General features: G+C 43.2%; 1 protein-coding gene across 1 annotated transcript in view; it reads right to left on the bottom strand.

Moving 5' to 3' along the window:
- NBEA (neurobeachin) overlaps positions 1–25,884 on the bottom strand; it is a 439,670-nt gene that overhangs the window by 320,680 nt on the left and 93,106 nt on the right. Inside the window, exons 19-29 of the mRNA XM_053665561.1 lie at positions 25,654–25,735; positions 25,337–25,460; positions 24,323–24,515; positions 22,031–23,041; positions 19,734–19,948; positions 17,474–17,627; positions 9,552–9,732; positions 8,470–8,600; positions 6,922–7,029; positions 2,407–2,575; positions 780–875 (exon numbers count right to left, since the gene is read on the bottom strand). Coding sequence (XP_053521536.1) covers positions 780–875; positions 2,407–2,575; positions 6,922–7,029; positions 8,470–8,600; positions 9,552–9,732; positions 17,474–17,627; positions 19,734–19,948; positions 22,031–23,041; positions 24,323–24,515; positions 25,337–25,460; positions 25,654–25,735 — 2,464 coding nt within the window. The remainder of the gene's footprint in view (positions 1–779; positions 876–2,406; positions 2,576–6,921; positions 7,030–8,469; positions 8,601–9,551; positions 9,733–17,473; positions 17,628–19,733; positions 19,949–22,030; positions 23,042–24,322; positions 24,516–25,336; positions 25,461–25,653; positions 25,736–25,884) is intronic.

Raw genomic sequence — 25,884 nt, 5'->3', positions numbered from 1 at the left:
GGACCATGTGGACAGTATGCATGGGAGGCCCTATAGGGGAGGCAGGGGGCGCAAAAGGCGGCCCGCTGTTTCCCTCTGCTCTGCAGACACACTTTTCATACTGATCTTACCCAGACATCTTTATTCATCTCTGAAAATTCCACCTGGTTCTTCTTTTAAAAACTCTCCCATTTTTCTCATTATGTTCACTTTTCCATTTACAATGAAAAACACTTTGTACACACTTACGACAGCTGTTTGTCCGTATCTAGTAGTTCCGCCGCTCTGTCCTCTCTGACACGTTCCTACCGGCTGATTTTTCCTCCTGCTTCTGCACCACATTTTTCTGCTTCTTTGCACGGTCCACACTCTTCTCGTGGACGTGCGAACCTGGCCTGCACACGGCTTGCTGGAGCGCAGAGAGCTGCACTGGGCTCTGGCCGAACTGAGGCTACAGGGCTCACTTTAAGCTTCCTTCCTATGAGTCTGGAGCGGCCATAGTCTCAGGGCCCAGGCAGTGCCGGGCTGCGCTGTGCCTCTGCCGCGGTCCCCGGTGAACGCCGTCGCTGGGCGGGCTGTTAGACACGGAGTCCGGCACCCTCCGTGCACAGACAGCACTTAGAAATGTAAGGGATACGCACACAAAAGCGCTGTGTTGCTCATTAGCCAGGTATAAATGCAACAGGTATCTCCATGAAGCCTGAGGTGTACACTTGTTCGTGAACAACAGCACTATGGATATTCAGTATATGACGCGAGAAAGTAAGAATACCCAAACAGGTCAGGAGATGAGGTATTACCTTTGTAAAATGAGTGGGCAAAGCTCTGCTCAGGAATTAACTTGGCAAGGAATCCATGGTTCAAACTTGGATGAGGGAGAGATGGTATGACCACAACTGTGGAGAAAATCATGGAATCAGATTTGAGCAGCATGTAACAACCTGCAACACGGTCCACGACGGTGCGTGCACGACAGCTTTATGTTACCGCGGCATGCAGACAGTGCTAGCAAGAAGGGCCACGCCTCTGGGGGCACAGAAGTGCTGCATATTAGGAGAAAGGAGGTGATACACTTGTGACTATTTCAGCACCAGACAGAGAGACAAACACACACAGGAGAAAATCAGAAGTGCTTTTTGTAAACTGGCAATTCACTAATATATTGCTCATTGTATGTATATATATATGTATGTGTGTGTGTGTATATATATATATATATATATATATATATATATGAATGCATTAAACACAAAAAATTTGATTAAGGTAATAAAGCCTTAGTTTGTTAAATGGTCAAAAGACAAACTGCAATGGCAGAACAGGAATCTGAGGCCCTGGGCTGAAAGGAGGAGGGCGCCCGAACGCACTCCCGTGTTCAGGAGTCCGAAGGTAACCTGGCATGCAGCAGCAAAGTACCGCAGTGTCGACAGAGCCCGTATTTTCACGCAACCGTAAAAGGTGAATGAGGTATGACGTGCTATGAAAAATAAGATGCAGAGATCTGACCACTGATTTATACTCGCTTTTTAAAATATCTGTTTTATTTATATACCATGAACACGTATGTAGGAAAGACCATTTCTACTGCAAGCTAACCGGTGGTACCTGAGACAACCATGGGGCTACCAAGGTCACACTGCACAAAAACAGAGAGGCAGCCTTGGCACCAACACCTGGCCTGAGATGCCGTTAATGGAAGCTGCCCCAGGATGTTAGGCTATGAGCTACCAGGAAATGTGTTATTGTTTCAAGCAGAGTAGAGCAATCTGAACACGCAGGAACTCCTCCACCGCGAGTGTCTTCTGTGGACAGGAAGGGCAGCCTGCGCTGGGACGGGCTGCTGTTGAAGGTTAAGTCTTTGATTTTAGCTGAAGCTACTTTGGTATGAAGTTTAGGATGTATGTTTGCTTATTATGAGTCTCTGATAGAATACTGATATTGAAAATATAATACTCTATTTATAATATGTTAATTATACAACAGGGATATTTAAATACTTAAATAATTTCAAAGCAAAGGCAAGCAAGAAAGAGGAATGCTAGCTTTGAACTTGGCTATCAAGATTTGTATTTTGGCTTAGTCTTAGTCTTGCACAACTCTACAAGAACCTCCTAATTAGATGTTTATAAAAGTTAAAAAGTAATAAATTTAAACTGCATGAGTTACTTGCATGTTAAATAATATAACTGACTCATATTAACAAATGTAAAACACTAAAACCAAAAATGCACTGAAAAATGAAAATATAGCAAATATCATGGAAATACCACTCATACATTTTTGAGGGATTAAAGAATATTAAACTGGCCTTTATGTACCACTTATGTGGAACTAGGAACAGCATCAGTTTAAGTCTGGATGTGAGAACGAAATGAAGAGGAGGTGAATGATCATGGAAACCCACACAACTCCAACCACGGCGAGTACCTGTACTCGTGGGCGAGTTGATCTCCTGCCTGATGCTCCTGCCCGGCGGGCCCCCCGGCCGCGCCGTCTCGCGCTGGGGCTCCAGGATGTCCCGGTACTTGGAGACCATCAGCACCGAGATGAAGTACACCACAGCCAGAGCCAAGAACTGCGCCTGCTTGCTGTCGTCCTGTGTGGAGTGAAAAGCAGACTTAATGTCCAAACATTTTAAAGTAAAAGGTCTTAGAATGCACGAAACTGTTCCTATTCCGTTTTCTTTATAGAGGCAAACTATGACATTTAACTTTTATTAAAACTTGCTAATTATATAGTTATTCATTATCATGTAAGTATAAATATTGTACAAAACCCCAGGAATATACCATCTGAGTTACAGGTTGAAAGATAATTTAAAAGAACAAAAATGTTAAAATTTGGTTGAATATGTCACAAAATTTTATTCTTTGTGCTTTTCACTATTATTATCTATTACTTCCTAAAGAGTATGCACATTAAAAATTAGGCAGGTGGCACAAGGTTGAAAAGAGTAATTTAACATCTCAAGTACACAAGCAGTTTCCAATGCTCTAAAATATCAATAGAGTAAAATGGTACTTGGAACCCATGCAATTCTGAGCTGTTACTATCTGCGCAGGATGCTGAACTGGGGGACACAAGGCTGGGGAGCAACAGCCAGATTTCATGGGAGCTCCTCAGGAGCCAGAAGGGGCACAAAGCAGCTTCAGAAAGAGTGGAGGCCTCGACCACATATAAAAAGAAGTCACAGCCCCCCTGGCCTGGTCTGGAAAAATAACCAGGGAAACGCCACCAGTACCTGAGGCTGCGGCTGCAGAAGCTCAGGAACATGTGGGGCCCTCCCAGAGACCAGCAAAGCCCCACTAGGCCTGAAGGAGAGTGGCCTGCTCAGCACAGAGCTAATGGTTCCCCACACAGCCTGCAGTCTAGTGGGGAAGAAGGTAACTGTACCTGGGAGGTGCCTGTTACCTTGAAAGATATATCCCATAAGCCTAGATAACCCTCTAACAGGGAGAAACCATCAGCAGGCAGGTTTGTATGATCTCTAAGACCACTTCCAAGGTGGACCATATCTAAGGAGTTGCATGTAAATAGTCATCAAGCTTTTTTCAAAGCAAGGCAAAAGTGATGCTTCAAACCAAAACTGCATTACTGTGCCCCACAGATGAAAAACAAACATGCATTAGAGTCTAGTAACTGATAATGGGCACTTCATATTTATGACTTCATTTAAGTGCCATATAAATAAATCCAAAATGTACGTGACTGTGAGGGGACCAGCTGAAGAACCTGTGTAACTGCCCCATGGACATGGATGGCAGAGTGTGTGTTGGGGGGGGAGGACAACTGCAATACTGTCAACAGTAAAAATAAAGATCCAAGAGGAAAAGTAAATTATGTGCTTTCATCAGAACAGAGCGTAAACAAAAAATATTTACTGATGGTTTAATACCATGAAGCAAAATTATTAGTACAGCTACTGGAGAAAATGTCCAAAATAGACCAATTTGTTCTGAAACAGGAATTTAGAATTTTGTACTCCACGGGTGACAGCTTTTCTGGAGACCTTTTCCTATGAAGTGTTTAAACTGCACACTCCTTGCATTGCAATGCTAATGGAATAAATATACAGAAAGGGGGGAAATCAAAGCTTAAATGGTTATTATAAAGGATATGAGTACAATCGGACCAACAAAAGATGCTGACTGAAAATAAATGCAAACGCGGCCCAAGCTGTGATAGACCCTAAGGATCTCACAACACTTCTGCCTCCACCTTTGGAAACGCAGACCCAGGCAGACAGTTAAAGGGCATTTAACAAGTACACGTGCAAGGAAGGCATGTCGAAGGCCAGGCTGCCGGGCTGTGAACAAGAGCCCCTGCCGTCCCGGCCAACCGCCAGCCCCTCCCACAGGGCACACAAGTAGCCACCTTTTCTTCTCAAGTCCAGGTTTGCAAACTAACCGCGCCACTTATTCCCAGTTGTCTTTGAAAAAGAATAACAATTTACTTAGAGGCTGAACATCTGGAGAACTAAAGTTTTACACAGATGAACTGACTTTCTGAGGTATTTTACTGTTATGAAGACATGAACTTTATTATGTCCCTCCCATTTGCTTCACAATGGGGTTCGTCACTATTCAACATTGCTTCAGTTATATAATTAACTCTGAAATCCTTGAAAAGCCGAAATGCTTCAACCACAATGTTGGGAAACTTTCAATCCAATTTCTAGGGATTAAAATTACTTCGGTTTATATAATTTGGACACAGACAACTTAGGATAATAAGTTTGCGTTCATTTTCAGCTTACTGGGGAACACTAAAAACAAAGTTTTCTTTTTTAAGCTGTATTTTCTACCACATCACAAATTTTGTCACACAAATATTTTACTTGGACTTAAACAGTTCATGGGACTAAATCAGCAATGTCTTCACCACAGGAAACAAATGAGAACAAGAAAGAGACTTATTCTTGGACCCCGCATCCGGTTTTCCTCCGGAGGCCGCCAGACACGCTGCCTCCCAGCGCACGAAACATCACTAGCTCAGTACCCAGCAGGTTCACAGAACGTCTGCAGCTGTCAGCAGAGTCACCCCACTCTTCCGCAAGACACCGATGCAGAACTCACCATTTAAACACAATGCCACACCACTGGTCTGATGGTGACTCTTGGAAATAAAGATATGCCCCATGTTTTAATCATCCCTCATTTTAAAAACGTTCTTTCCATGAAATCTTTTTTCAGGAAGAATAATTTCCATTTCTAAATGGTTACATTGTTAGTGATTTTTCCCAAGTCTAGATTACAAATCAGATTATGGTGAAATTCTTGCATCATAGTTTCTATACTATCATGTGTTTTATCTCCTATTTTTTAAAAATTCCTTAATCATTTATTAATTACAAAGCAGTATGAGTTTACTACAGAAACCTTGAGAGCACAAAAAAGTATAAAAGAATTAAGTGCCAAATAAAAACTGTTAGCCTAAAGACAATCACTGGCGATGCTGGTGTTTTTTAGGTTGAGATATGTGGGCACACGTGCACACACACAGCACACGGATGTGATACTTGTGAAATAGAAGCACTGTGGCACACTGCTGCTTTCCCTAAAGTGTGTCGGGAGTGTTTCCATGTCACTGAATTCCCCGAAGAATCTGACTGTGATGGCTGCGCAACTGCCTGCTGCATGGAGCACCAGACCTCGTCGGACTGAAACTCCTGCTGCGTCTGTGCCCTGGTGCCGAGCTGCCCGCAGGCATCTCCAACGAGCATGGGAGGTTCCAAGCTCCGCCAAGCAGCACTGCAAGGCCCCAGGGCACCGCTGGCAGCGGAGTGCCATAGGGCGCTCTTCCAAGGGGCTGACCGGCTGCATGCGAGTCCTTCCAGCACTACAGGACGGAGCCCACTCAGCGAGCCCTGGAAATGCTGGCATGATTCATTTTGCATTGTCATGTGTCTGATAGTAAAATTATCTGACTTTTGTTGTTAATTTGCATTCTTTTGATTACTGGTAATACCGAATTTTTATATCACCATCTCTCTCATATTTTATGTCCACTGCCTATTTTTGTACTAGTATGTTTATAATTTTCCCAGTGACTTATAAGAACTGCTACATAGTAAAGTGATGATTTTTCTACTGTATATTGTACCATGTGGTATGATGCTGTATGACTTAAATACATTTTGACCACTTTTTAAAGTATAAAGTAATCCATCCAATTAATCCCGTGTAAATTTAAAACACAAACTTTCTTCTGTTTCATAAATCATTAAAATAATGCTGCATACCTGAAAGTAATACAAGTAATACTGAATGAAAACTGCAGCTGAAAATAATTTCGGTAAGAAGGAAAACAGCGTTCCGAGTGGCTGACAGTAATAACGATACTAAGGAGCGCTGCGTGCACCGGGCCTGCTCCACAGGGCCACCGCCGCCCCGACCGCACCCTCCCCTAGCCCAAGTGCCCTCTCTGAGACTGTCTCCTTAGTCCGTCTCTCACTTCAGCCTTATTACCCTCCCCTCTAACTCAATTTTCCAAAGGTACCTACATTTTTTAAATGCAGATTCTTCTTTCAAAAGCAACTGCATCCCCCAAAAAGCAACTGTCAGTAATACCATAATGAATCAATCCCTTTTACCCATAATACAAGGAATAATCGTGATAACAAACTATTCGGTACCTACATATATAGCAAGGGATACTAAAAGAGAGGAACGGATGATTCAGGATAAAATGGAATTACAATTTTGCTTAGTATATATAAAACTTGTCTCAAAATTTCACATAATTTAAACAATAACATGTCAGTAAGCTTTCAGAGAAGCTGGGGCTCAAACGTTTTATAAACAGAATTACATTATAAACTCCACAGAGTTCCCGACTCTAGGACCTTCGGTTTTACTGACCAGCTTTCTTACAAAATTCAAATCATTTCACACAAACCACTGCGGAAGGTCCTTCCTGGGAAGTCACGTAGGCACCACCTACCACATCCCGGAAGACAACAGCACGGAGGCGATTGATGTCAACGTCCTGAAGGAGTCGGTCAGGGTCCTTGATAGGGGAAAGGTTACCTGGGACATTTTCTAAAGGAGTCTGAAAAATAGAATTGTGAAAAAAAAATAGCATAAATGCAGAAACTTATACAGTGCTATAGTCTCTAATGTCCCTAATTTAGGCATTTAATTGCCCACTTTCTCTGCCTCCTCATCCCCAGAACACAGTTAATAATGACAACACTCTAAGACGCTTCTGCTCTTCTATGCTCTTCTCCATTTCTGATACCAGTGTTCCTGCTCCTCGTCATCAGAGTCACCGACACAGACTCAGAAAAGCAGCGAAGACTGTGGTAAAAAAAAGACGGAGCTTGGGCTCCAGACAACCTGGGCGCTGACCCCTGCTACGTGCCCTGGACTTGTTACCCAAGTCTGCTGAGCCTCGCTCTGCCACCTCCGATTAACGCATCTCTGAGTCCCTGACCTTCATGTAGCCATTGTGCTCCCATAATATGAGACTGTTATTTTACATTATCACAAGAGATTTTGTGTGGCAGTATCTCATGAGCTACAAAAAGTTAGAAAAGGTAAACTTAAAAAAATTCAAACGTAGCCTTAATATTAAAGCCGAAAGACATTAAAGATCATTACCATCAAAAATCTTTATATAGTCGAAGAGACAAAACTTCGGCCAATTTTATGTACTGTGTCACATAGGAAACTAGTAACAGAGTCAAGTTTCCTGAAACTGAATCTAGTCCTTCTTCACTTACAGAACATGTTAGGAACTGTGTGGACACAGTGTGTTCAGAGTTGCATGAACCCAATCAGACTACTGCGTGTGAACATATAGAACTGTGCAGAACACGGTTCCTGCTAGAGCATGACCTGCTGCTGCTCTGACCAAGAACAAGCTGGCCCCCAACTCTCTGCCGACCACAGCGATGGTCCCCCCCGCCTTGAGGGAGGTGCCGGGCTGTGGGGTGGCACAGGACGACAGAAACAGCCAGTGTTTGAAGGCTGACAGTCACCTGGTTTCCACTGCAATTCCAAACACCCTACAAACCTCAGTGCGATTATTTGAAGAGGCTAGCAGCACTTCTCCCAGGGTAACTAGAGAAAATGACACACTGACAGCATAAATGAGAAGAACAAACTTCACAGCATAAAAAATAATACCATTTTATAATTAAGATTACACCACTGTATACCACTGTTTCTGTATCCATAATGTGAGCCTCATGAAGATTTTTTAAATCAAAAATGCCTGTACCATCTCTCCTTATCTATGTGTGTTAAGAACCCTATGAAGTACAAGTTATTAGTATCTCCATTTAAAAACCAAAACCTCAAGTCTTGGAGAGGCTGAGTAACCCTGGCAACGCGACTCTGAAGGGGAGAAGCCAGTCCTGGTGCCTGGGGCCGTCTTACCCTGGAGCCCCCGCTCTCTGATCAGGCAGCGTCAGGAGCTTTGTACCCACACACCGAACGCGACCCAACTTCCAGTAAACCCTCCTCCACAGGGACAGCACTGACTCACCTTGGCTGCGGCTGCAGCGACGCCCCCCTGGGCAGCGTCGGCAGGCTTGCTGCCCCCGTGGGCGGACTTGCCCCCGCGGTCCCGCTGTCTCTGCCGACACTCTAGACAGGTCCTCACAGCAACACAGCAAACTGCCCGAAAGCACAAGCTCGTCATTCACGTGAACTGTGGGCTCTGACAAGTTGAAAGAGCTGCTAGGTTCTGTCTTTCTCTCCCCTTCCTCCGTCCCACTATCATCTTAAAAATCAACTGATCAACAGATATTTTATCATGATGCAATAGAGTAGTGACAAGTATATATAAAACATAGGTGAAGTTAAAAATTAAAAACAAATGCCCCCTTTGTTTTAATGAGCTAAAGAAACAGAATATTGCCCGGGCCTTTGAAGCTCCCAATTTACTCCACGGTCTGTCCCCGCACCATTCAAAACTCTGGATTTTGCGAGTCAAGGAGATGTGTAAGAACATGGTGTATCTGACCACTTCTCTGGAGGAGCGACACTCCTCCCTGCACACCGACTACCCAGCAGCCTCCCTTCCCCACGGCGGGCGGCCTGCGCCTCCGGCAGGCAGAGACCACTCCTCAAGTTCAGCAGCTGAGAGAGGCGCAGCAGCAAACAGCGAAAGCGGGCCCCAGAGTCTGAGTCCTGGCTCCTCCACCAGGCAGATGGAAGGCAGCCAGTGCAGGCGCGGTGCTGCTGCTCCAAGGACATGGGCTACTCAGAGCTGCCCGAGAGGTGCTCTGAGCACAGAACTAGTGCTCAGGGCTGGGATGTGTGCGTGGGCCCAGGAAACTGCCCTCTGCACTGGCTCACCCAAAATGAGTTAGCAAATGATTTACACTACAGTCACTTCAATAAGAAGTGTTCCAGTTCTACTGGTTTTTAAACCATTTAAAATACATTTACTTCTACTCCCAACTACAGTCCATTTGAGGTGACCCACTCTACAGACAGCTCACTCGGAGACAGTGTGCTTTCCCGTGCGTCACTGGATTCGCCTCTCCACCATGTGGTCCTCACCGAGACTCCGAGGGGCAGAAAGCGAAGCTGCTGCAGAAGCTCCTGCAGGCGCAGACTCACCGAGCCGCAGGCACTGCCGCATCAGGCCTCCAGAAGACATGTTCTTCTCGGCCTCAATCTCGCTGAAATTCAGAGAGCTGGCGAAGACCAGCACGTCCACCATGGCCATCAGCCGGCTGAGGAAGGTCACCGCCGTCTCCGCCGACATGCCTTGTGTCACTTCAATGTTCTCCAACTCGGTCTTTAAAGAGAAGGTTGAAGGCTCGCTCACAATTGGGAAATGCAATACATGCAGGCATGTAACACAGGGGAAGGACAGTTCAGTGCAATCAGTGTACTTCGTAAACGCATAAATTATAAGGTATCAACCAATTTTATATATCGTAAGAGCTGGGTGCCAAACTGAGTTAGTCTACCTGTGAATTATCTTTGAATAAAGAAAACATCTATTTTAAAAATCAATGTCAGATTTCAATGCCATTACTTGTAAAAACTATATTCCAAACTGATGATCATTTTGCAAAAATACTTAGAAACAATAGCATATATATATAAACACTCTAGTTTTATATGTTTTATGAGTTAAGAAATATAAAATTTATACTTCTTGCCTAAAATCCTAGCCCTTGTTTATAAAGAAACATGCGTCAGTTTTTCTCTTCCAGATGTGTGATGAGTCACAGGGGAGATAACTACGCAACACCTGTCAGTGGCACCGAAACGGGATGAATGTCGAATGAGAGTGCGTGCAGTTCCCTACCCTTTTCAGAATAAATGAAAACTGCTAGAGAGCTCAAAAGTACAGTAAAAACCTAAGATAAAGATAATGAGAAAGAGCATTTTTCTCCTATAGCTATAAGCACCAGCAAAAGTTACAATCAGCAGAAATCCAGCTTGGTGTAGCCACACTTTCACTAAAACATTGTGGTAACACAATTTCCTGCTTTCAAGGGGAAAGTTACAAAGTGTCCTCTTTCTTAAGATGCAAAACTGGATGTTATAAGCAATAGCCACATTTCTTATTTTATTTTCACTGTTGATTACATAATATTTTCATTATTTTGGTTCACTATGACTAGGTCTCATCTTTTCAATGTGTCAAAGAGCAGCATAATGTAAAGAATGCTTAAAAATAAAAAATACTGCTTGCTGTTTCAACTTCTAAAAAAAGGCCTGCTAGCCATATTGATTGGCATTATAGTTCTTCAAATGATGAATTAGGTCTCGGCTGCAATTTCATGAGTCGTTCTGACATTACGTGTGCCCATTTTCCACTCTAACACGTGCCTCTCACGCGGACATGACGAAGTCAGCAGAAAGCAAGGCTGTTCTTTAAAGGCACAGGACAGAAGTTAGAAAGGAGCAGTGGCTTCAATCTGCATGGACAATGAACACCCTGTCTTCCTCCCGTTTAACATCAAATCAGTGGCAAATTCTTTCTAAAACGAGCTTGAAAATATTCAAAACTTTGTTTTCAATGTTGGTTTACATTACGCCAAAGCAGTATTTTATAGCCTAAAGAATTCATTACTAATATTTTCAAAATGCAGACTCATTTCCTAGCACTTCATTGACATACAATTCACTGCGTGAATTAAAATCTGTGACCACAATGCAATAGACTATAATGAAAAATAAAGCAACTCATTTTATATAAAACTGCTTTTAAATCACAGTTATCAATGTAAGTTTTTATAATAGAATGGAAGATCTGGTCATTGCTTAAATCTACTAAATATTGAGTGATTTTTGAAAAATTTAGAGTATTAGGATATCCACAAATACGTTCTCAAATAAATTCTTTGTCATTCTGAATTCCTGAAATTATTAGAACTCTAACTCACTTTGTTAATAGTCTTTGCATCTTGGGATCTACAAGATTTAACCTTCAAAATACGCTTTAATATTTAAATGAGTGAATTATATACAGAAATTACAAACAGAATTATTAGCTGTCCATGTAATTTGTCAAAATGTTATCACTGACTGAACAAAAAATATTTTAAAATAAAAAGCATTCTTAACAAAAACTATAACCTAAAAGAGATCTTACTACATTATATATAAAAGCAATATATAATTCTGATGGAATGTTATATAAACATAACAGGCTTACAAATAAAGAGAATTCACACATTATTCCCAATCTTAAAATAACATATTTCATCCAATTTTCTTTCATTGGAACCAGTTAACATCTGATTGTACATATGACTGAAATATTGCTGTTTTCATTGTTACGATACTTTAAAGATTATTGCGGATAATAACATAGTAGTTTATCAATGAACTAAAAGCAATGATCATTTAAATGAACCTTCTGAAATATAACTAAGACATGCCTAATGTTAAAGATGGTATGGAAACACAAAATATAACCAAGTCAAAAATTTAATAAGTAAAAATAAGATTTAAAAATAAGCCCCTGAAAATTAATGAAGTTATACTAACCTTAGAACCCTGGACATGCATTAGACAAAACAGACAACAGACCAAAAAAGTAGAAGAAAATTATTAAAATTAAATAAAAATGCAATGTAAAATTGAAACACAAAATAATATACTTAAAATTTTTTGATTATCTTATTGAAAGCAAAAATTCTCAGAAGAGGTATTAATTTTCTATATTACAATGGTTAAGATTACATGTCAAATATTTAACTTCCATTTACTGTCTTCATTAGAATAACTCTGCCCAAAGAACACTCACATTGATACAGTTCATGTGTTAGAAGTTACACGTGTTCTGTTTTGTCAAATAAGTGTCTTTTCCTAGCAGATGACTAAGGACACATCGAATTAGTTTCTCTAAACTAATACGATGTTTCAGAGAAATCCCTGTACTGGTTTAGGCAGAAATGACTTAGAAAATAAACTATACCAAACTTCTAGAATCTTCTGTAAGGAATCCTGTTTCACTTTGGAGCCCATCCTGTAGAAGAAAACTCCCAGGAGTCACTTAACGAATAAACCGTTTGCATGATTTACACTAAAGACCACATTCCATTGCTGGAAAATTACCTACTGACTGAGGTCTGCATAGAAACTTGCCTAATCACGTGGACATTTTACTCAGTTTCAGAATCTTACAGGAATTACATTCAACGTATTCAAAAATTTGGATAAAATAAGGCTCACAATAAAATCATCAACTGCTGTAATCTCTGGTTTTTGAAACCAAGTGCGTATGAGCATGAGCTTCCAAGCACACTGCGTGCATGATGAACTGTAAAGAAAAACACACAACAGCTTCCTGGGAACTTGAAAGTATAATCAGTGTTATGAGGTAAAACAAAGAAATTCATCATATTTTCAAGTCTATTAACTAAGTATGTAGTAAGAAAACACAATTTAAAATGAATACTTCGTCATAACTTTTTAATAGAAAAAGTTCTTTCTTATGACTCCAAAACTATCAGGAGAGCCAGAAATATCAGTCTCTATTATTTTCCTATAACAGAGAAAATAAAACTACGGATAACAATGAATTAAACTCTGAACATTCCAGTGTTCTAGATAGCCGACCAAGACAGCCAACCTGAGGTCAGGAAGTGACCCCGCAACTTACAGCTGACCACGCCCCTGGCTTCAGTTTACGTGTTTGCTCTCACCTGCACCAGCGCAATGGAGAGAGGACTTGACTAGCTACTCAATGGAAGACTAACTCCAGAAAGTCCACAACAACAAAAATAATGTTCCTTCCTCAAAACAAAGACTAGTCAAATACATTCTAAGAGGTCTAAATTTTCCCCGAGTTAAAACCACTGGTCTTACTTAGAAACTCAACATTATTTCTGTAATTCATTTTCTATGCCTCATGTGATTTTAAATGGCATAGGCAAAACTGAAACTCCAATCAAGTCCTATTCTTCCGGGAATGTCAAGCTCGAGGTGCTCACTGTGCTGCAGACGTCGTCTAACTATTCTCTCCCCCATCCCCCGGGTCTCCATTAAGACACTTCCTTCCAGGTAAGGTGGGTCTGACCGATCAGCGCGGGGTTTGCGACGGGCCACAGCAGCGACGGGCCACAGCAGCAGTGCAGAGACCTCACCCTCAGGTGGGTCACTGTGTTCCCAGACCGCCCCGGGCGGGAAACAGGCTGGCAGAAAGATCTGGCAACCCCGAAAGAGCTGGCAGAAAGATCACACCATTTCAGTCTGCTGTCAAAGCCGATGATCACTACATTTAACTCAAATAACTTATTTCAAACTTCAGAATTCTGTGCAGACAGGCTTATTGTATAATGGGAAGGTTACCTCATCATCATGCCATTCTGAATGCATCGATAACAAAGGGACTAAGGGAAAGAAGAGTCGTGAAGGCCTCGTCCGTCTGAGGACTTCCATACCTGTACAGCAAACTGTGTTCACCCAGACGCCCTGCGGGATCTGCATGGTTACCTCCTCGTAACACGTGAGGAAGTTGAGGCTGAGGTCACGTGTCCAGAAACTGGCAGAACTCAGGTGAAAATGTAAGATCTGTCTTATGCTAAAGCCCATATACCCTACAGTAAATCGTAACTTCACAAAGGCATGTCTGAATTTCACTGGTAAGGGGAAGCAAGTTTGTTTCCAAAGATGAGAAGTAAATGATCTGAGATGCACACTTATGCTGAGAGATGGGATAGACGTGTTCCTGTGTTGAGCTTTGATACATGTTTCCTAAGTGGGTAACTACACAGAATAGTTAGCATTCTGCTTACTCTCTATAAATTAAATGCAGTTTCAACATTAAACACGTCAATGCTAAAGAAAACAGCATGACAAGTGTGAAAAATTACACATCTCCTAGAACACAGTGACTGCAATATTCAGTAAAGTCTCTCAATAAAATAAATTTTAATAAATGTTCACTAAGTCACAATCAAGTTCTTATTTTATAAAAGAGCATGAATTTATCTTAAGTTCTAACTATGGAATTTATAATGGCCAGTAAAAAGTAATAAAGTTCTGACACTAAGACATTATACTATGACGTTTGTATTTACTTGAAGACTATAGCAAACTATGACCCACAAGTCAAACCTGCCCCGCGGGCTGTTTTTACAAATGAAGTTCTACTGAGACACACCTACGCCTATTCCTTTAAGGCTGCCTCTGCACAACAGCAGCAGAGCTGAGCGATCCGGGCGGAGACAAGCCAGCCCAGCACAGTGAAAACATCTGCTACCCGACCCACCCAGAAAAAGCCTCAGACCACCACCACACACTGCTTCGCGAGGTTTTCCATTGAATGCCTATCTGCATACAATGCGCGAGGACTCTGACTCACAAACCGGAAAATGAACAGACCACTCAGAGAATCGCTTCCACCATTTCTCATCCTCTTTCTACGTCTCAGTTCACAAGTCACCTGCGTCTCCATGACGCTGCTTCCCTCTGGTCTTCCGATGCCGTCAATGCTTTTTTCACTTAGTGCTTCGAATTCTCTCTTGGCTTTTTACATTTTAAATCTAAGTCGAAAAGCTCCATCTCTTCCATTCTAATTTCCTTTATTCTGTCTCCCTCTTCCTAACGTGTTCATGTGACCACATTACCATTTTAGCAAGAGTGTTACACAATCCAGTGACAGGAACAAACTCAGCACGTGGCCCAGTCCTGGGGCCACCAGGGTCAAGAGGGAGGACAGTCAGGGCCGCTGCTCTCAGGGCAGTGTATTCAAAGGACAGCGAATGAGCCAAGCGGGATGCCCTGGTCCAGGCCCAGGCCCAGGTCCAAGCCCGCAGTGGGCCAAAGTAACAAACACACGGAGACAGAGACGAAGAAGAAAAGTTTCTACAGCTGAACGAATTCTCAAGTCTTTTCAAAATAGTCTAGGCAATAAGTAACTTCGAGTTCCAAAATACACTGCTCAAACGGCACCGGTAGTAAATTTGGAAATCAAACCTCAAAATGTCAGTATCTTTATTGTACTTTCCTTACAAAATAAAAATAAGCAAATTTGGGTATTAATATATAGATCATAATGTTTATTGATAACATATTTTATTAATTTAATATGTTCTCTATCGCTATAGAAATCTTTTAGCTTTAAAATTTGGAAGACTATTTAGTAATATGAGTATCTGAAATCTACGCAAACTTATTACCTACTACTACCTTTATATAAAGTCAATTTTTTTCTACAGAAATTTTAAAACAATACAGTTAATGGGAAATTTAACACAAACTTTAAAAATTTCTTGACAACAAATGATCATTCACTAGTGTGAGACATAAAACAAAATGTACATGGTGAAAAAGTGCCAGGAGGAAAACACTCATTTACTCAGCTTCTAATGCACAGAAAGACACAACAAACGGAGCCCCCCCCCGCCTCCGTATGAGACTGCAGCTTTAAAATCACACACGACCATCGACCCTTCCTTTCCTGCCTCCGCTCCTCGGTGAGCGGTGACTGCGTCCAGCCCTAAGCATCAGCCCTGCTGCACGCCCCTGCTCGTCTCCACAACAAACCTCCTGAATCGGTCCACAGATGAAATCGAAGTCCAAGTGCCTGCAAGGGGAAGGAAGGGGTTTGGGAAATGCAATCTTCTGCTGCTAATGTTTAAGTTTCAAAGTTGTCTTAGGAGTGGTTGCAGTGACAAAAGCGAAGTGAGAAAGAGAGTCACGTAGAAAAAGCTTGTTAATGGTGAAATGAAGCCAGAGATCAATTTGGAAACTGCCTCACCAAGCAAAACACATATTAACAAGTCAGGTTCCTCTCTGTATCTGGGGGCTCACAGACGAGCTTCCAACATGCCAGCCAGCGAGCCAGTGAGAGCAACGGCACAGCGCTCTCCCCTCTCCCAGCCTGGCAGCCGGTGGTGGAGTCCCACGTTTTGATATGAATCAGAGGCATTTTTAAAGTGATAACTACACATGAAGTTAGCATGAACCTACTGTACTTTAAGTGACATGTAATTAACATTAAATGCCTTTCAACTTTATTCTATTAATACATTTCAATGTTTTACATAAAAATGAAGATGTATATTTTTTAAAATAAATATTGAACCAGTAACCAGATAAAATGCTATTAAATGCCATATGAGTGATGTAAAATTTTGAAGTTTTTATTAATTGTGAAATTTTTAGGATAGCATAAAAGGAGATATTTTGTGCTTTTTCTATAAAAGTGCCTAAGTTTTAAATAAGAAATGCTCCTGGAATTGATTTGGTTCTCTTTTGGAAGCAAACTTGCTGGCTTCAAGATCAAATTTCAGAGACTAGGACTGCTTAAACTCCTAGATGACATTTAAAATAGCAAGTTTAGAAACACTATTTCAAGTAAATCGTATGAAACTGCATAGATAATGATGATTTTTTCCTAAATTAATATTTATGACTCTAATTACTATATAATAATCATATACTCATATTCAGAGCTTCAAGATTCACAAAATGGGGACTTTAACAGTTTCTCATAGTGCATTTGAAGGGAGAAAACAATATATAGAAAATAGAGCAAGTCATTTACAGCTATGACCTTTTCTAAAAAGTACACATTGGCCCTGGCTGGTGTAGCTCAGCAGATTGAGCGCGGGCCTGCGAACCAAACAACTACACTGCAGTTCGATTCCCAGTCAGGGCACATGCCTGGGTTGCAAGCCAGTTCCCAGCAGGGAAGGAACAAGAGGCAACCACACATTGCTATTTTTCTCCCTCTCTCCTTCCCTTCCCCTCTAGAGAGATAAATAAATAAAAGAAAAAATATTTATTAAAAAAAGAAGTATGCATCGGAATCATCAGAGAAATATTTCTGTAAATAAACAGTGGAAGCTAGCGCTGACAAATTAACACAAGTACGTGTTTATAAATGTAGCTTCACATGACTAAAGCCCCTTGGATGAACAGCGCCGTCGACACCCCCAAGAGAGTCCAAGTTCTGGGACCCCACCCCTGGGCCCAGGCCTTGTAGACCTGCCGCTGAAGGGGTCCCCTCGACCGGCTCTGCCCCGCAACCACACAACATCCCCACTAGGTGGCACCCGAGTACTTACAGTGGGCGACGTGGCTGCCGAGAGCAGAGGCAGGATTCCTCCACAGGCGATGATGATGTTGTCCACCATTTGGGAAATGAGGTGAATGGTGTTGTGGACAAAAATGATGTTCTCGTTGCTGTTGACAAAATCCATTACAGACTTTGTGGAATGGCTGAAACAGCAGGAAAAAATACAAATGAACACTTCCTCGGCTTAAAAATAAGAAATTTGTACATTTGTAGTATTTTTAAGTGACAAATAATGAAGAGCTTGGCAAATTTAAGGACTTGTTGGAAAACAGTATAATTTATAATTGAGATATTATGTTACTGAAAGTGCACATTCATCTCTACATGGTCATCGTGTGTCTATGCGTGTTAACCCAGGATTTTGCTTCTCTTTAAGAAATAAGGTTAGCTTGATTCAAGGACACGTGACTAAGTCCATGACTTTGACTGAAATGTCTATTATGCAGAACTACTTATTCTGTGCTAAAAGCAGAACCGGCTGGTTAACAGAACACCTCGCCCTTTCTCTGCAGCACCCGTGCCTCTGACCAGCCACTGAACTTGTCCGTTGCTCGTCACCAAAGTGACGTGACAAGTGAATGCAAACAAATCAGGAAGAATTCAAGGACTTACTGGATAGAAAAGAGGAAAGACCTCAAAGGTTTGCAGTGCAGCGTCCCAACACAAAACATGCCACGGAGACGTTCAGAGACATGCACTGCTTTAGTTTGGTGTCAGCCGAGAATAGGAACTGTTTTCTAGTGGGGGGGGGGACTATTTCATGATCAAATTTGGGTCGATGATTCTCAACTTTTTGTAATTTTAAGATATCCTGTATGATAGCTTATATTTCTAATATGAAGTGCCATCTTAAAAAAAGCACATTACATAAAAATGTATATTTGGAAACTTGATGAGAGTCCTCAAAAGGAAAACAAAGACACGCGGTAGTTAAAGGGAAGGAGACTGAGGACGCCTCTTGGGGCAGCTGCCAACATCGCAACTCAGGAGACCGCACTACACGTCCCTACACGCAGACAGGCAGGTTAACAAGGACATGTCTCGTGGCGTTCCAGGCTCCTCGTGTGCCATCCCAGGCAACGCAGCCTTCTGACACTGGGAGTGGAAAGACCTGGGTCTCTGCCCGCGAGCAGATGGAGGACACAGTGACGGAGCAGCACCAGAGGTGAGAACACCCCGGGCAGGCCTGGACCACTTCCCGACCAGCACAACCCAGTTCCGTCCTGATACTGAACTAGAGCAGGCACAGGGAAGGCGGCCTTGCCCGGCTGCTAGGTTACTGGCCAGAGTAGCTCCGTGTAGACCGGTCACTGGAACCTCAGCCCCTTCTGCTGGTGACTGACTTACAAAGGAGCACAGGCTCCTGCTGGCACGCAAAATGTAAGGGGGGAGTTTACTGAGGAGCTTGTATTAGAACAAAACAGAAAAGAAAAAAAAAGGAGAGTGAAGAACGAAGGACGAAGGGGGGAGAGAAACAGAAGGAAGAGGAGGGGAAGAGCCCCTGTCCTCCAGTTTGGCAAGAGTCCTGCAAGGATCCAGGCTGGGACCTGCCAAAGCCACCCGGACCCTGAGAAGCAAGAAGCCACGTGAGTGCGGAGACGGCGAGCCACCGGTTCTCGTGGGCACGGCAGGGCTGTCCCAGAGCTGCCGACCTCCTAAGTCGGGGCTCGCCATACAGACGATGTGCTCTCACAACCAACTGTGCATCTGCCACTGGAAAACGAAGTGAAACGTGAGCAAGGTAAGGATTTGACTTATGCAGACTTGGTTTTCTTTAGATGAGTCTATCTGCATAGATAGATGCCCACTAACCTCAGTGATATAATCTCTAAAAATAGACATCATAATTTTAAATTTTAACAGTGTATGTATGTTACAAGATTAACAAGAATGTATTTAGTACGTGGTATTAAATTCAAAAAGATAAAAAATGTGAAAATGTCTTTGAACCAAAAGTCTTTTTTTTTTTTGTTAAATTTATTTCACACAGAATAGGCAATGAAAGATTTCAAAATTCTGCTTTTTACTTGTCTCAAGCCTAAATTCTTGGATACCTTTTGATATGAGGTCCAGGCCTTACAGCCTTTATCAAAATATGTATGATTCTGTAAAAATTTCAGCTTATTTTTACTAAACTTGTGAGATTTATTCAATGATGTAATTCCCTTCTGCATCGGCTGGTGCCGGTCACTCAGACGCCCGCTTTCTCCGAAGCCAGCAGCCCCCCCACAGGGAAGCAGCCTGCCTACCTCCTCCACACGTGCACGTCCGTCTCCAGCGCGAACAGCAGGTCGGTGAGGAGCCGCTGGTGCATGGGGGACCACTTGAACTCGGGGATGCGGAACATCGTCGTGCGTGGGCCAGGGCTGAACTGCCGCCGCTGCTCCTCAGTCATCGGCATTCCCCGGAACCCCAAGTCCACTCGGAGGTCTCTCTCTGGTGCAACCGACCGACCCTGGACAGCCTGGAGAAATACATGGTGAGCATCTGTAGACTGCACAAGAAACTCCTGGTTTCTCCTGGTTTTCAAGAAACTCCTGGTTTCATCAGAAAGGGAGGGAGGGACGCTGTCACATGTGACTGAAGCAGGCCGGCCCGCCCCCAGGTGCTCTTCACCCGGTGACCCCCGAACAGAAGCCTGAGCTGCGAGGGCTGCTGTGACTGCTGCTACTTGGCAGCTTCAGAGACTACGCAAGAAAACCTTTCGCACTGAAAACCAGACCCCCCCACCCCTGCTCCTAGAGCCTTTACACGGGACCACACTTCCTCCTTAGGAAAGCGAGCGTATACTCAGTGACGCAGAGGGACACGCACCACCAACAGCTTGTGATTAAAAACACAATAAAAATAAATAGCACTGGAGCAGAGTCAGGTTGACTCCAAAGTCCGTTTCCCTCACAATACTTCTCTCTAGAAAAACGAATGCCCTGGACTCCCGGGCGGCCAGAACAGCGTGCGTGCATCCGCGTGAAACCCAGACAAGCCCAGGGGTCGTGCTGCGCCCCGCACGTTCCTGTTTCCTGCCCACAGCTCGTCCGGCACTCTCGCCCCCGACCGCCACGCAGGACACCCTTCCACACACAGACCGCACCATGAAGGAGTCTCATTAGGGCACAAAGACATCGGTAACACGTACGGCTCACTCTCTACACTAGGACATGTTAAATCTTTTTGATGACACTAAAAAGTGAGCAGAAAGCCCAGAGAACAAAACAATCAGTAGGGGTAGAAGTTTTCTTCCACTCTTAAACTGTAAGAGCGAAATTATTTGGCCTAGAAAATAAGGAAGTAGTCTTAAAACTCAATGCTCAACAACTCAGATCCATATCAGAAAACATCACCCACTCTGAGCTTCAGTCAGGTGAGGCTACAGCCGAGGCCCTCACAGGCCCGCACTCCTGGGCCTCGGAGCCTCCCCTCCGGGTCCTACACTCCAGCCCACGATCCCAGAGGGAAACCTCACTGCTAAGGTCGCCACATGCCGGCTGCCGCACCCTCCCCAGGCTGTGGGCTGAGAGCACAGAAGCCAGCTCCAGGCAGGCTGGCCCTGATGAGTACCGTTCCCCATCCTGCCCCATCAGTCACCACCAGCTCATCCAGGGCTCCAAAGTCCTCTTGTTTACAGCCACACCACACGGTTGGGCCTGAAGCTTAAAAGGTTACAATTATCCACGGATTCAGAGGGAAGATCTCAAGTGCAAAATGTGTAAATGGAGTCACAGAGCCATAAAATGACAGAAACAGGCAGAGCCTTCAGGACCACACTTTAATCTAGTACAATCTGTTGTTCTGTTTAAGAAAGTTCAAAGGTGGAGCACAATCACACAGGCAGAATATGGTAGAGCTAGGCATGTAATTCAGGTATTTTAGATCTCTTTTTTTGTAGGACCAAACAACTAAATTCCACAAAATATTCTTCCACTGGGTTGGCCAAAAAGTTCATCTGTTTTTTTCCCGTAAAATGGCTCTAGTCATGCTTAGTTGTCTTTCACGTCATTCGAAACAGTTCTGTTAGACTGTATTGCGACAGCTGTCGTATCAGCATCCGTTAAAAAATTATCGAAATTCTTGAATTTTGTGTAGCCATTTTAATATTAAAGATGTAGGAGAATACATAACATTTTGGGCCAATTATGTGTATTATTTCAAGAAAGGTAAAAACATAACTAAAGCACAGAAAACGATCTCAGCAGGGAAAGGAGAAGGCGCTGTGAGCGAGCGAATGTGTCGGAAGTGGTTTGTGAAGGCCCGTGCTGCAGACTTCCGGCTGGACGATGCTCCACAGTCGGGCGGACCAGCTGAAGTTGACAGCGATCACACTGAGACATTTAACTGAGAACGACAATGTTCTACCACGAGGGAGGAGACAGCCACCATACTCAAACTATCCAGATCGATAAAATGTCTTATTTTAAGGAAAAAACTACACAGACTTTTTGGCCAACCCAGTACCACAATCCAAGATAAGCCTGGTGTGACTGGTATGAAACTACTTGGCTCTGATGAAACGAACACCCTGTTGGATACAGTTCTGGAACTCACTCACTTGGGTTGTAGTAGTGGTCTGAATTTTCCGGATCTCTCTTCCTAACTCTTTGCCGTCGTCAGACCTCTCAGTATCTGAAACTATGCTTCCCGCATCAATGTTTGGCGCAGTCCTGCCCCCGGAGGATTCCGTTTCCAGAGCTGTGGCTGTCATCTCGGCATACGCTAACCCTTTCGAGGCCGTGGCCGAGTCTCTTTCAGAAATACTGCTCATGCCATCTGAGGTGGTATGGATTTTGAACTCCTTTTCCTCTATGATAGTTGCACAGGTTAAGTCTACACTACTGGTCATGTGAGCGAGCAACCCAAGGTCATCACTAACACCAAGATGCACTTGTGTGTCCTGAATATTTGGAATAATGTGATTGCTAGAAAGTTCAGGAAGGAGCTTCTCTTCCTGTTTGGGTATTTTATCAAAGAGAAACGATGCACTGTTAGGAAGGTCGTCTTTCTCATCTGCCAGCGTTATCAGTGGGCCGTTATCCTTCTCCTCGCTTTTCTTGATGACCCCGACGCCCCCGTGCACGTTGCTCTGGAGTTTCTCGACAGCGGCGCTGTACACGTTGTCCAGCAGGGACTCCACCTCCACCAGGGCCCCGTTCTCTCCGCCCACCAGGGTCTCCGGGGACAAGTCCATATCGTCCAGCTTTACCTCGGTGGCTTCCACCTTCTCTGCTTTTATGTCGACGAGAAGATCGTGCACTTCCACGTGCACACCACCCCCTGGCCTGTCCGAGTGCCCGAGAATGTCATCAGACACTTTGGCTGCCATGAGCAAGTCTCGCGTGTCGGTGCTGACGGGGTAGTCCGTCTCGCTCTCTGGGCTCTGGCTCTGGGAAAGGTCCTCGATCTCACGCATCTCCATCCCGCCTTTGGCGCCTGTGGCCTGTGAGGACAGCCCGGAGATGGTGCTCACACTCCCCTTCTTTCCCTTCTTCATGTTCTCCTCCTCCTGTCGCTGGTACTCTTCGTACATCTTGGCCAGGTACTCCTTGTGTGCTTCGTACGTGACCTAAGGAACAAGATTTTTGTTAAAGAAAAAAGAACCAAAAATTAAGATTTCAAACCCAGTTTGTATTAATATTAAGACAAATGCTTGGTTTTGCCAAGTGCTTGGAAATACTCATCAAAAATAGTTTGACTTTTGACAAGCCCAAAGACATACGGCTAGGTGAACTAACAATATTAAACTTGTAAACGAGTGAACCATTCTTTTAGGTTAGGCCAGCCAGTGTGACCCTAACCTAACGTGCCAGCGGAGCGCCCACCTGCGTATGGTACCTGAGCTGAAACGGAGACGCGGCCGAGGCACAGCCCCCAAGTCCTGCCACTGGCTCGGTCCCACCCTCCACTGCTCACATGGGCCCATTTCAACAGCTGCTTTTAAAAACCACACACGTTTATAAATATGTATACTTATAGACTGTTAAAACATCACAATTTTACCTTTACATAGTGTAATTTGTTACTTCTTATATAGGCTTGTTTTAAAATAATCAGGGTGTGAGTGTGTGTGTATAACAAATAATGCAACGTCTTTTCCTATAAAATACTATTTTCAAATTTCTTAATGTAATAAAAAGGTGTCTATATATTATAAAATTCAAATTTTTAACAGGGATAAAAGTTCTAAACTTAAAAAACTTCAAATTTCCCTGGGAGGCACATATGATATTAATTTTTTATTTCAGTCATAGGGTGACATAATTTTAGTGTGTGATGGACCTCCCTTTGGAGACTACCTTAATACAAGAGCCCCTTCAATTTGTGGAAAATGAAATTAAGTGCCAAAAGCAGGGTTTAGCACACCATGTCTTCCTTCTACTAAAGATTAGACAATATCTGAACAGATATATAGATTTGCAGAATTAAGAACAAAGAAAAAATAATGCCATTAAGAATACTAATAACCTTAAACACTTTAAAGGTATTTATGATTCACTTGAAAATAAAAATAATTTCCGAGTACTTTTTAAAAGTCCTAAAAATTGTATTTCAGAGTCTACTTCATAAAATATTCTTGTAAGAATCAGTAGGAATGTTTTAGTTTTTAAAAGAGCAACTAGCACAGGCTCAAGTTCTCGGACCTGCTATGAAACCTGTATGGGGTCACCTTTGGAGTCTAAAATCCCTGATGACCCAGAGGTTTCCATCCCAGGGTAGAACAGTGGAAGAACCTAGAAAGGGGAGTCAGCGCGCTGGCAGGTGCCCACCAGAGGGCGCCAGAGGAGCGTCTGCAGCCTGAGGACCTGGGCAGGGCAGGGCAGGGGACAGAAGCTGCTGAGCAGGCTACCTTGGAATGCGCTATGGAGAGGGTGTCCACCCACACGCGCCAGCCTCCCCACTCGTATTTGATGGCGTGATACAACAGAATCCGGAAGATGTTATACACCATTTCTGTGATCTTCTGCTCTTCAGAATTTTTAGGGTTGATGTAGCCAAGAGAAAACATCCAGTCCTGCCACACTGAACACTGCAATAAGCATCTAGTGGGGAAAAGTATTCATTAAACACACAGAAATTACCTTAGAATTTACAGTGCTGAAATGTACAGAGAGTGGAAACATGGTGACCCAGGTAAAGCGAGGGCAGTCATTCTGCACCATCTACACACCATACCTGCCAAGACGCTTCCACTTTCTACCTAGAAAAATCCAAGTATCACTGAAAACTGCTTTCTAATTCCCCCCGTCACACTTCCCGATTACTTTCCTACTCCTGCATCACATACTGTACTCACAATGAACTTGACATGCTACACAGTGGCCACTGCTCTGTTGTCGTGGTTCACAGGAGACGGCACTAAGACCGCCCACCACCCACAGAGCAACGTGCTTTGCACACACCGGACACTCGGCCAATGCTTGTGAAGGTGCTGACTCAGGCAGCCACTGGGGCTTCAGACTGGACCCCACGTGCCAGGTAACCGGCTTCAAACACATCACCTCAACCAGTTATCAGACAAAGGCAGTGAAGCAAAGATGGCTATGGGCAAATTCAACACATTTACCATTTAAAAGCACTACTGGTGATAAGCAGATAGCACCAAAAGGGTCCATGCATTTTAAATAATGGTTTGTAGATATATATTCATATATTTGATTAAAATGTAATACTTGTACAAGTAAAAACATAAAAAGTACAATAAATGTATATTATATCACAGAAACATACAATGCCTTCTGATGATTACAAATATTTAGCAATGTGGGAAAAGACTTGAAGTTTTTTCTATGAAACACTGAAAATAAGAAAAGAAAAATAAGGTTATGGAATAAAGTTTTGTCATGGTACTCAAACTGCTCACCTTCTGTTTTCACGGCTATTACTGAAAAGTTTTATCATGTCAGATAAAAACAGACGGCGTACTTCCATCAGTTCTGCACTGGGCGTGGAGTTTTTTAACAAAGTTGCCACCACCTTAAGAATCACTGTAAAGTAATAATAGAAAAAGGTATAGACTTAGAACTGCATCATATTTCCCACTCAAAATATACTTTTAACCGAAGGCTCAGGAGCATGGTGAGCGAGCTGCCCGTGTCCTGAGCCATGTGAGCCCGGTGGGGACACAGTGCCACGTGCTGCTCGGCCACGCGCGAGGAGGAGGAGGAGGTGCGTGCTCACTGGGGTTCTGAATCTTCACTGTGGAGTCCGGCTCCGGGTGCGGCTTGTGCACAACCTGAGTGCACACTTGCTCCGTCAGAATCTGCAAACAGAGAGTTGGAATCTCATCACGAAATAGTTTAAAATACAACCGCAAAGTATATATACACACAAAGCATCTCAAAAGCATTTCAACTGTGTTCAAATCAAAAGGTATCTCTTCTAAAGGGTCTTCCAGTGAACTCTGCGTAA

This window comes from Artibeus jamaicensis, unplaced genomic scaffold (genome assembly GCF_021234435.1).
Source record: "Artibeus jamaicensis isolate MK-2021 breed Jamaican fruit bat unplaced genomic scaffold, CSHL_Jam_final contig_415, whole genome shotgun sequence".
NCBI classification, from domain to species: Eukaryota; Metazoa; Chordata; class Mammalia; order Chiroptera; family Phyllostomidae; genus Artibeus; species Artibeus jamaicensis.
This window is presented reverse-complemented; position numbering and strand designations above follow the sequence as displayed.